Raw genomic sequence first — 12,185 nt, 5'->3', positions numbered from 1 at the left:
TTTACATATATAGCTCAGATTTTTTACTTTTTAATTGGCGAGTTAAAGAGAGGGATACCCTAAATTAAATAACTCTTAGAAAATGCTCTAGGGTCTCCGAACCATGGACTAATCCCCTTTCACCCTCAATCTATGTGACCTCAGTGTGTCCCTGTGTCCTTTTCTGTGAAGTGTATAATCATTATTTGCAGGACCATCTTCAAAAGCTGTCAGCACTTTGTAATACTTGAGAAAAATTAAACATGTCAAATATTGCTATTACACATGCTGAATTAAAAAATTCATAAAAATACTTGGTAAACTATAAACCAAAACACTGGTTTAACTATTCATGTTTTGTGGTGCAAGAAGAGTTCTCTTTTTCCTTTGCCATGCTGAGGATCAAATGCAGGTCATCACATATGCCAGGCAAGCATTCTACCACTGAGTAGCACCCCTGCTGTTAGTAATTTTTATTTATTTCTAAGTAACTTTAATTTAGAAAGTATTCGCTCATCCAATAGCTGTCTGCCTTTCCTTCTCACCCCCATCCCCATCTCCTTAGCCCTAGGGCTCCATCATAGTTCATAGATACAAGCCTCTGAGTCCAAGAGTCTAAATTGGAATCTAAATCTGCCCATCATAAACAGAGAACATCTGTACACACCCTCATTAAGGAAAAATACAGCAAATCCATGAATTAAATTGTTCCTAATGTTTCTGCACTTGGGTGTATTTATTAATTTTGTTGTTCTTCAACTTTTTTTTTTTTTAGCAAACTGGTATTTGAAAATTAAAGAACCTGACAAATTTGTCATTTCTCTTGAGAAAAACTCGGAAAAAGTCATTCAGATCCATTGTGAAATGTGAACACATCTGCTTACCATCATGCATTTATAGAAAAGCAGCAAAGCCACCCAGAGACCTGAGTCCCGCCCATTGCTGCAGGCTCCGGTCAGTCTCCAACCCCCTGAGACAGATGCTAACTATAAAGTGGGGAAATACCCCCTCCCTTCCTCCCTATCCCTATGACATCACTGAGATCGCCATTGGATATGGCAGCATTCTGCCTATCTTGAAATGTTCAACCCATATGAGATGTTCGGGGATGACCTTAGATCACCCATAACAAGAACCACCACTTTCCTAAACCTAAAAACAAACCAAAAAAAGACGATCCAGGAGGGTCTACCTTGGGGCCAAAGTTTCCACACTATCTCCTCTCTATTACCACTCCTCTCTGCTCTGTAGTCTCAAGGACATTCAAAACTCCCATTTGTACAAAAAATAGGCATCCTCGTTCAGGACAGGCATCAGTTTGCCCAGATTTGAGAAGAAAAATATTTTTCTCAAAAGCAAGATGAGTATATATTTGGGGAAGTGTTTTCAGAACTTCATGACGACTTTGGATGTTTTCAAATTCTTGTCTGCACGTCCTCATCTTCAAACATGCAAAGAACCACTTGACCTAAACCAGGTATCACTTGGGGTGGGTTTTGAAACTAATTTTTATTCAATTAGCCTCAACCACTACAACACACCAATTAACCCAGAACACCAGCCAGCCAGCCAGCCTTGAACAGTGAAGGTCTGCTCTCCATCAACAGAAGAACATGGTTTTCTTCTTATCCAAATCTTTCAGTAATTTTCTTTTGTGTGCATGGGGAGGTGCATGCTCCTTTTCCCTCTCAAAAATGAGACATCTCTGAATATGGTCAAATATTTTTGGAAAATGAGGTTTCACTATATAGCATTATGAAAGTGGACAACGCTTTCTTTTTTCTTCATTAAACTGCTACCACAGAAATCACTAAAAAATCCACCTGCCTGCTACTTAACCCTGTCAATCATTTTAAAACTCGGGGGGGGGGGAGGGGGGGAAACGTCAACACTATTTTTACCTTAAAATCAAATACTAGGTAAAAGACCCCATTCTACTGTGTGAATTGTCCTAATCCCAAATGGATGCAACAAAGGCTGTCCAAAGTGAAAATTATTGTATTTCATGAATCTTCATCTCATGCGTTTTTAAAGAAAAACAGCTTACCCGGATAGCCATTTCCATCCATATCAATGCCTCCAGATATGGACTGCCCAAACATGCGCAGAACAGGGTTAATCTTCCTCCCAGACAGTTTCTAAAACAGATAACAGGGAAATGGAGTCACGGGAAAGAAGCAGAGTCACATACAAGAACCTGGGATTCCTTGAACCCAGCTTCCCCAGGGAACCTGGTACTAGGTTGAAAAGAAAAAGGAAAAAAAAAATCACAGCCCTAATTTGATCAGGTAGGGGGTCTCTGGTAGGCTGTTGAAGACCACACACTGCTTTATTATTTGCCTTGGCCAAAAGTCATCATTCTGAAATTTTGCTTAAAAAAAACAAAAAAAAATCCGCCTACACCAGCGCAATAGTTTGACATGTAAAGTTGACATGATGGATGAATCTTCCATTTCTAACAGGTTCTGTTTCCTTGTGACTTGGGTATACCTGGCTGAAATAGGAATAGCATATTTCCCTCCTTTCTACCCAAATAGTTGCCAGATAACACTTCCCCCAAGATGCACCCAATAATGGTCTCTTCCCTAAATGGCCAGATAATTAACCCATCTCGCTGGAAAGATGGCCACGTGGAAACCACCCCAGGAGGTCTACAGTCTCCCAAGCTTCACAGACAGGATTAAACAGTTTTGTCTAGTAAACAACTAGGTTCACAACTCCACCACCACAGGACACGTTAGCACCTGCGCTTATCATCACGTGAATCAAGAAAACTTGTGGTACAACCAGCCCGTCTCACACCAGAGCTGTGTACTGACGGTCGATCGTGTGGCAGGGTTCCTCACAGGACACCAAACTTCCTCCATCAGAAAAGTCCCATCTTCTGGGACCTGACCAGTCTCTCCTTCCCTGGATCCAGTCTCCCTGGGGAGGCTCACCTCCCAATACCCACATTGTGGATGACAAGAGACACGCTTAGTTTTCATGTGTCATAGCAAAATCCACAATGGGACCAGGCTTGTGGATACCGGGGGCTCACACCGCCTTTCCTTCCTTTCCCTTCTCGCCAAGTCATCCTGCAGAGAAATCATGAGTGTGTGCAGGGGGAGTTTCCACAGGAACTACAGAAGGAGATGAGGATATCCCCGCTCTCCAGCAGCTGATGATAACTGCCAATAACCCTCCCAGAAATGATCCGGGAGGGCCGCTTGCCACCTTCGGTTAAGCCATCCCAAAGGAAACATGAGAGCATTGCAGGAACAGTACGGCAGCACTATATGCAACATTCTTGCAGAACGGGGGTGTCTGAACAAACAAGCATGCGAGTCTGCATACCTCTTAAAAGCCATGCTTTGAAGCAGACCATCTTGGCTCCAAAGGCCAAGAACACTAGTAGTAGCTCACCCTGGGTTTGCATTTCTAAGGTATGCTGTGGCTGGGACCAGGGGGAGAGTGAAGGGGTGGTCCATTTGGGGGTGGAGACGTAGGCTTAAGTTATCCGCAGACATCTGCAGGCCATTATGCTATAAAGCCAGGAAGATAAGTCTGCTCAGGACTAATAACCCTAAATGGAAACCAGGAACCTTGGAAAACCTCCACTTGACCAGGTTTATATGCAGTGTCCGTGATGGCGAGAGAAAAGATCAGAGGGGCCGCCATGACATGCCCCGAGGGCTCTCAAATCGAGAAAGGCACACAAGGATCTTAAAATCAACACTTTTCAGGGTAAACTCAAGAAAGAGGAATGCGCTCAAGAGTAATGTGGAAGAAGTTGAGGAGGCCCTGATCTCACAATTTAGCCAGCAGAAATAATACCAATCTGGGCCAAAGAAAAGGGATCCCGTGGCCCGGATTCGTTTCTGATTTCTCCCTCTAGTTCCTTCACACAATGCCGGCTCTGTCCAGGAACTGGGCCCGGAAGAATCCATCATTAAAGAATTTTTTTAACCCTTTTAAATCACTGACCTTATCATATACACATTAGCAAAATAGGAAAGTATAATCAGAGGGATGTGTCTTTTTAAAAAAAAAAAAAAAAAAAAAAAAAAGCTCCAAACCACTTCTCTGTCAAAGCTAAGGAGCCAGCATGTGCTGACAAAGGCTGGGCGGTCCAGCTGCCGATCCCTGCTTCCTACTACAGACGGTCCATGCTAACCACAAAATGTATGCTGCAGCTTTCTGCAGGGATTCCACCCAGCAACCAAACAAAACACTGCAGGGCGCTGGGTGGAGGGGAAGCAGGGGTCTCCACAGGTCGCCTCCCTGTGTGATTAGACTCCCAGGTCCAGGAGGATGCCTGGGGAATGACCCTGACCCCCCGCTGAGGACAGGGTTCCTTAGATGACTTTCACCTTGTCACATTGGGAACAGCATCCCTGAACCACATCAGTGCAGCTCTTGGGGCACAGATGGGAACTCCACACAGCTCCCAAAGCCTCTCCCTGTAGCATGTCAGCCAAATCACCTGAGATTCTCTTGCTCCCACTCTTATTTCTAATGAAAAAAAGCAGGATCTGTGCAGCTAGATGTTCCTTGGCATAAACGTGACTCGTGCGTGGCAAAATAAGTTTCCATATTCCTAAGCCGTCCTCCTAAGCTGCCTTGAGGGGGACTTTTCCCAGTGTGGAGAATGGTGGTCATGATCAACATTTGGGAGTCAGAAATGGTGAACTGTGAATGGTCACATTGTCGCCTACAACCTTGGGCATGCAAAACACCTTCTCCGAGTCACATTTGCCTCATGGAAGAACAAAGGATAATCTAGACACCCACTTCACATAGTTGCTGGGAGGAACCATAGTATGAAAAGGGCAGAGACCTCCCCCAGGAAACAGTCCCTCCTGTCCCAGCACCTCCCTAAGCACCTGTCTGTCACAGGCAGGTCACCTAACTAGGCAGGAGGCCAGCAAAGAGGGAACACAGGGTTCAGCTGGCCACAAACCCACCACCCCAAACTTACACCTGTTTTAGAACAATTACGAATGTATCAACTGTACTTTTACATACTGCCTCTTAATCTACACATGTAAACATGAAAAGTACATAGCATGTAAATATTCAGTAATAAGTATTCACAGATAGGAAGTTTCTCAATGTGTGCTCTATCTCCGTCACTGCTCCACTGGGACAAAGACACAAACCAATGCCCCTCTACACACATCCACAAATATCCTGACCGTGCTGTCAAGAGCGTGACTTCCTTTTTTCCCATAGGCTGGGCTTGATGCCATCAGCAAGATTAAACACCAAGCTGATACGGCGAAAAAACAGAACTCACCACTTCCACGTTCCCGCGTCTGGGGTGTGAGGCCAGAGCTCTGACTAGCTCCTAGTTCTCATGCCAATTATGACAACAGCCCATAAAAACTTCCAGGACCTCGTCTGAATCACTCACTCTCTCTAGATTGTATTTTAAAACGTATTTCTAAGGCTTAGCAGCACAGAGATAGTTGACAAAAGAGTCGCCAAAAAACTAAGATTCTCTCTTAAGTAGGTCTCACTCTGGATAAGAATTTGGATATGACTTTTTATAGGCAAAATGTATCCTTGAATGTGAGCAAACTCGGGATCTATGAATACTTCTTTGCACTTAATATAGCAATCTCACATGTTTTTTTCTTCCACTAGAGGGTGGGCAGTCTGAAGACAAGACAGATGTGTTTTCATTTGTACCCCCAGAACCTGGGGCATAATGAGGGTTTCATACATGTTTGTGGAATGAACGTATCAACAGTTACCATATCACTCTCACACCAATTACCATTGAGTACTGGGGGACTATCCCACCAGCATCTCCATGATAGATATAAATGGCCCCTGCGAAGTCATCTTCTTTGGGTGCGCCAACGGCCACATCTGGGGAGATAAAAAAGACACGGTTAGAAAAGCCACATGGAATAACATTCAGTGTCGCTTCCCTAATTCTCCTTATCACATCTGAGACCTCAGCCAGGAATTTGGGGCTATTGATTATTCAAGCATTCAATCAGGCATCTAGTCTTAGATCAGTTTCTACCTCATCCTCACAAGAAAAAGGGCGGAAGTATTAAAAAAAATTTAAACATAAACTTCCTATCCTAATCTCTAACCAAGGGGAATTCCACTGCCAATGGGAAAAGGCAACTCAATTCCTAGATAAATACGTGGAATGGCATTCACTACACACACACACTCAACATGACTCTCACAAACTGATAACTCCTGAAACAAATCCCCATCTTTCTTACTTGCCTTTTTCTCGTGGCTTCTTAACAGAAGTCATGTGTCTACAGAAGTGAGGTCAAGGGTGAGGGACATGTAACCCCATGACCTTGAGTGAGAGTTGCTGGGTCTCTCTGAATGAAACCCTCAGTAGTCAGTGGCATGGGGCATCAAAGGTCATCTGGCCCACATAGAGCTGTACCCCAGCCCTGGGACATACTGTGCCCACGGTGCAGAAAAGAGGTATTAAACAGACCAGAGGCTGTGGAGGATATTGCTGTCCAAACAGGACATCAGGTCTGCGTATCTCCATCCCTGCAACATACACACACTCGCACACTCACCACCATTATCAGGGGAAATTTCCTTGCTGACTTTCCTAACAACATGGCAGAGCAGCCTGAAGCATCTGAGACTCAAAAACAAGAAGAGTTTGCAGCCGAGGAAGCTAAGTCACACTTATCTACCATGAGAAGCCCCCAGTGGACCCACCCCAAGGTTCGGTTCCCCTGCAAACACATAGCAGAGCCCTTAGCTGAACAAAGGATTATCCAGAAGCAAACCCGCAGTGGGCTCAGCACTTGGCTCTGAGTGTGACCTCACTCACCTGGGAACCCGTCATCATCAAGATCGTCCAGGCTGGCAATGCTCTCCCCAAAGTGTGCATTGTAAGCACCATCCCCATTCAGGGTCAGCTGCTCCTCCAGGGCTCCCTGGGAAACAGGATGGAGGAAAAAGTGGGATGAAAAAAAGAAAACAATAAAAACCCAGGGCTCAGAGGCCCACCCTCCTACAGAACACCCATCAGCAGGAAACACCTGGGCAGAGTCACAGGAACACAAACTCCTCTCTTCTGGGGGCAAAATGAATCCCTCACCTGTGCAGCAAGAGGGTCTCCCAGAGCCCAAGATGCACTCTAGAGGCCAGGGGACTATCACATTGACAATGACTACACCCTCCCATCCTATCGCTCCACAGACCAACCAGCAAGCCACCTGCCTGCCTGTCCCCACAGTAACTCCTCAGCGTTTCCTATGACATGACAATTTCCTCAAAGTTGTTTTCAAGGGGTAAACATTCTTCTGTTTGTTTTCTCCTGTGCCTTTTGGTACCAGTTCATATCACCGTTTTGCAAGATGCACGTTATTAGCAATCTCAATGGAGGGGATCATAGTTCAGAAAATCCAGGAACCCAGTAGTTCCTGGTCAGGGGGCTGTAAGATACCTAACCATGCTGTCTTTCATGGCTCAGGAAAGAAATTCTGAGCAACCATTAACAGAGAGAAAGGGGTCAGGGGTGTATGGTGGCAATAAAAGCCATCTAAAAATACCCACTCTCCCCGCAAATCATTGACATGTGAAAACCAGAGGGTTAAAATGCAGTCTTAGATTTAAAAGCATAAGAATATATAAACCTTCCCCATTGTAGAGGCATTTTGGACACACCATATACCCACAAACCATCCCACGAGGGTCTGGCTTTTGTCTTGATCGACAAAGATCTTTCCCTATAAACACACCCTGCAATGTGGAAATAATAAAGATGTGATGATTTCTTGAGTCAGTGAAATCCCCACCCCAAAACACAAAAGAGTTGTCACTCAGTATCTGTGGGGTATTGGTGCCAGGACCCCTTTAATTCTAAAATCTGCAGATGTTCAAGTTCTTTATGCAAACTGGCATGGTATTTGCATATGACCTATGCACACTGTCCTGTGTACTTTAAATTATTTCTAGAGTACTTATAAGATCTAATGCAATGTTAATGCTATGCAAATAGTTGCTGTACTGTATCATTTAGGGAATAATGACAAGAAGAAAGTCTGTACATGGACAATACAGATAATAATTTTTTTGTGCACATATTTTCAAATCTGCAGTTTTAGTCTGCAAAACCCACAGATACAGAGAACCAACTGCAAGTGACTTCTTCCTAGTCATGTGATGGGGAAGAGGAAAGACACCAACAGGCAATTCCTTCTATGTACCATGCATTGTCTGTCCATCTCCTCATTCAGACTTGAGGTCCTTTCCCCTTTCACAGATGAAGAAAACTGAGGCGCCAGTTATAAGCCATCTGTTCATGTCACCGGCTAGGAACTGACAAAACCAAGATTCAAACTCAGGCCTATCATTTTCTCCACTTTTCCATGCTGCCTTACAATCACGAATCAAATGGAATAAGCTTGAACAGAAGTAATAGGGTGACCTACAACATTCAGGCATATTGGGTGAGGAAAGTTGAGGGGCAAGGACACACATGGTTGCAACATGCCCAGAGGAAGTCTAGGGGGGATTATCATGCTCCAAGATCCCACCTCCTTGCCAGGCATGGTGGCACATGCCTGTAATTCCAGTGGCTCAGGGGGCCGAGACAGGAGGACCTGGAGTTCAAAATCAGCCTCAGCAACTTAGCAAGACCTTGTCTCTAAATAAAATATAAGAAAGGGCTGGGGATGTGGCTCCGTGGTTAAGCACCCCTGGGTCCTATCTCTGGTACCAAAAACAACAACAACAAAAAAATGCACCTGCTCCTCTGGACACAGTCAAGCTGTTGGATTTAAAATCATGCAAATGCTTGCCTCCTGCAAACATAGCAACAGCCACAAAGTGCCCATTGCTCTCATCTACAGAATCATGTCAGTCCTCTCTGCTCTCCCTCCCAGGATGTCAGTGGGGCTGCAGGTGCCGAGAGCATCTTCCCACCCAGGTTTTAGATCCACCTTCCCCCAAAGTCTGCAAACATCCCAGGCAGCACGAGGCTTAACATTCCCTGGCTCTCCTCCCCCTGCTGGCCCTTCCTCCTGGCATCTGCCCACCTGATGAAAGTTAAACACCACCCTCTCCCAGTACTACCGTCTTGGTCACTGCTTACCAGTACCTTTTTTTTTTTTTTTTTGGGAGGGGGCGTGTACCATGGATGGCACTCAGGGGCACTTAACCACCAACCCCCTTTTTGTATTTTTTTTAGAGACAGGGCCTCACCAATTGCTGAGGCTTTGAACTCATGATTCTACCTCAGCCTCACACTGGGATGACAGGCGTGTACCATCGTGCCCAGCAGATTTTCTATTAGGAAAGATTGCCATGTCGCCATTTGGATAAAAAAATCAAACAAAATCTACACAAGCATCACCACCCAGAGACTTGTTATGAACATTCTCTGTGTACCACGTGTGTTAAGGTTATTTGTAACATAATAGTTTTCACTATTTTAAAAAATATTTTTGTAATTGTAGATAAACCAAATGCCTTTTTTTTCCCCTCAAATTTTTATATGGTCCTAAGGATCGAACCCAGTACCTCAAATGTACTAGGAAAGCACTCTGCCACTGAGCCCCAGCCTTCATCCTGGCTTTTTAAAACACTAAGTATTTTGTCATGCTACCTAAGGCGTGGGACCAAAATGCAGTTATTGAACCCTTTTCTTCTCGTTGAACACTCTAGTTCTAGATCCTGAGATGCCGCTCTCTCATGGGCCCTCCACCCACCCACCTTCCCTTGGCTACAGAGGGACAGAAGCATCTTTCTGAATCTGTCCCATCCCTTTCATGGTTTTGCACAATATGGGACATCATGATTACAGCCAGAGGCCACTTCATCAGCCTCCACCATGAATTCGGGGCCCTTCCGCCTCACACCTCAACCCCCTTGCCCAGTCCTCTGCTGGGAGTTCTGCCAGAGCCCAGCCTATCTGCCTCTTTCCTCTAGATTCCTCCCAGCTATCAGGGCCACTGCCTCCCCAGAGCACATGTCTATACACTCTCAGAAAGGCAGCATAACCTAGAGACCAAACATGGGAGCTCTGAAGCCAACTGACCAAGGTTTGAATCCCAGCCTCACCACGACTTAGCTGTGTGATTTGGGGCATGTGACTTAACCTCTCTGGGCCTCAATGTTTCATCTGAAAAATGAGAACCCTGGACATCATGTGTATGTTGCACTGAAATCACTCATGGGAAATAAGGAAAAATAGTCCCTGGTAGAGAGTCAGCCCTTAATAGTCTTCCTGGCCCCAGCCTGTTTGCAGTTATAACACTGTACAAGATTCTCCATTAATGGACAGTGAAGCTTCTTCAAGGCAGGAATTAGGTCTTTACACCTCCTGGGTAATGAATGGCCCAGTGCAGGCCCAGAGGGTGCTCAGCCACTTCCCCACCCCCCACCCTGCCCAGCACCATACTCACGTTTCCTTTGTTGATGTAGACGGTGACCTGCCCCTCGTCTCTGATCTCAGAAAACATGGGGGCCCCCACCAGCAGGTCAGAGAGGCCGTCCCCGTTCAGGTCAACTGCGCATAAGGAGGAGCCGAAGTAAGAGCCCATCTGCAACCAAGTCGATCGCAACAGAGCATTCAGTGTCCGCCCTCACACACGAGGCCCTAGCTCTCCTCTGGCCCGTTGGCTTAGAAACGTCTGCTCCCAGTCCCTAGAGGCAGGATGCCTAGGCCAACGGGGAAGGCTGGCTCCCTGCGGTCTTCTGAGCCTCAAGACACCAAAGCTCACAGGCTCAGCAGGCCCCTGTCCTGTCCTGGAGCCCCATTCAGGGAAGGCTAAGAGGCCGGTCCCTGGAGGATGTAGCACTACTTTAAATCAAGCCGAGGTTGCAAATACAGGTGACAACCAGGAACAAGTGCCCACTATCAGACATTTGACAAGGCCAAGGTAGCAGGAGTATGGAATTTCACAACACGAGGTGGACATGAAATGATGGTTACAGGCCGGGTGCCGTGGCACACGCCTATAATCCCAGTAGCTCAGGAGGCTGAGGCAGGAGGATCGCGGGTTCAAAGCCAGCCTCAGCAAAAGCCAGATGCGAAGCAACTCGGTGAGACCCCTCTCTCTAAATAAAAATACAAAATAGGGCTAGGGATGTGGCTCAGTGGTCGAGTACCCCCACCTAAAAAAAAAAAAAAATGATCGTTTCAGGGGAAAATGGATTATCCTCCCTGCATTCCACCCCACTGTTGTGCATACTAGAGACTGGTCAGGAAGGAATGATCTGAGGAGACAGAAAAAGGTACAACTCAAAGCCTGTTGGATGAGGGCACAGCGCCAGCTTCTGCAGGGCCTCCCTCAGGCATAATTCATCTAGTACCTGTGGTTTTACATCCAGAGTCTCAAACCCAAACACTACTGGGGTCCAGGCAGGTAACAGAACAGGTGTGAGAAACCTAACAGGGTACGTGTGCTTACAGGTGGCAAGGGACAATTGTCCTCCGTGTCTGATAACAGGAAGTAGAGGAGACTGCGGCAGGCTGGGGCCCACAGGGCTGCATCCCATTTTCCCAAAATTTAAAACTTTATTTGAGGGACCTGTTTTATAAATGCTGACAATTTATTTGTATTAAAAATGATAAATGAATACTGTACAGGCCAAATGAAAATGTGTGCAGGTTGTAACCCTTCTACAGACAGCTAACTTGTAACTTTTTTTTAAAAAGTATGTCCTTTTAAAATACAGGACAGGACTCTGGCTCTGCTGACCCGAGGAGTACTTTCTCCGGCTGTCAGAGTTGTTGGCAGTTGACTCAGGGGAGGTGCAGAGAGGTGGGAGCACTCCAGTCGACTTCCTGCAGCTAATGCTGGCCCTGGAGAGCTTTGAGGAAGTCACTCAAACCTTTCCCATTCCAGGGACAAAGCCGATCGCCCTACTCTCCAGGAAGGAGGACATCGGAAAGATTTGAGGAGGACGGGGAGGATAGAAACCAAGTTGCCAGTCACTAATCCCACAGCCTCTCCAATCTCCCCAGCTGAGCTTGAGTAGAAGAAACTGGTAAGACACAGGCAAGGCCAGGAAGAGCAGAGCCAAGGGGTGCTCTCTCTGGCTGAGCCCCAGGAGAACTGCTTCCTTCGTTCCAGTGGGCTATTTAACTTGGCGTCTTCAGGGATCTTAGATCAGAAACCCCTGTAGTGGAAGTTTCCCATCTCAGTTTTGAAATGCAAACACGTCTCCAGTTAACTCAATAGGACATCGACACAGCTACGACAGGCTTTGGGGTGAGC

The 12,185-nt window shown here is 46.0% G+C and overlaps 1 protein-coding gene across 1 annotated transcript in view; it reads right to left on the bottom strand.

Moving 5' to 3' along the window:
• Itga9 (integrin subunit alpha 9) overlaps positions 1-12,185 on the bottom strand; it is a 307,948-nt gene that overhangs the window by 239,623 nt on the left and 56,140 nt on the right. The window contains exons 9-12 of the mRNA XM_026406057.2: positions 10,368-10,505; positions 6,788-6,893; positions 5,741-5,835; positions 2,027-2,117 (exon numbers count right to left, since the gene is read on the bottom strand). Of these exons, the coding sequence (XP_026261842.1) occupies positions 2,027-2,117; positions 5,741-5,835; positions 6,788-6,893; positions 10,368-10,505 (430 nt within the window). The remainder of the gene's footprint in view (positions 1-2,026; positions 2,118-5,740; positions 5,836-6,787; positions 6,894-10,367; positions 10,506-12,185) is intronic.

The sequence above is a fragment of the Urocitellus parryii genome, chromosome 3, assembly GCF_045843805.1.
Source record: "Urocitellus parryii isolate mUroPar1 chromosome 3, mUroPar1.hap1, whole genome shotgun sequence".
NCBI lineage: Eukaryota > Metazoa > Chordata > Mammalia > Rodentia > Sciuridae > Urocitellus > Urocitellus parryii.
This window is presented reverse-complemented; position numbering and strand designations above follow the sequence as displayed.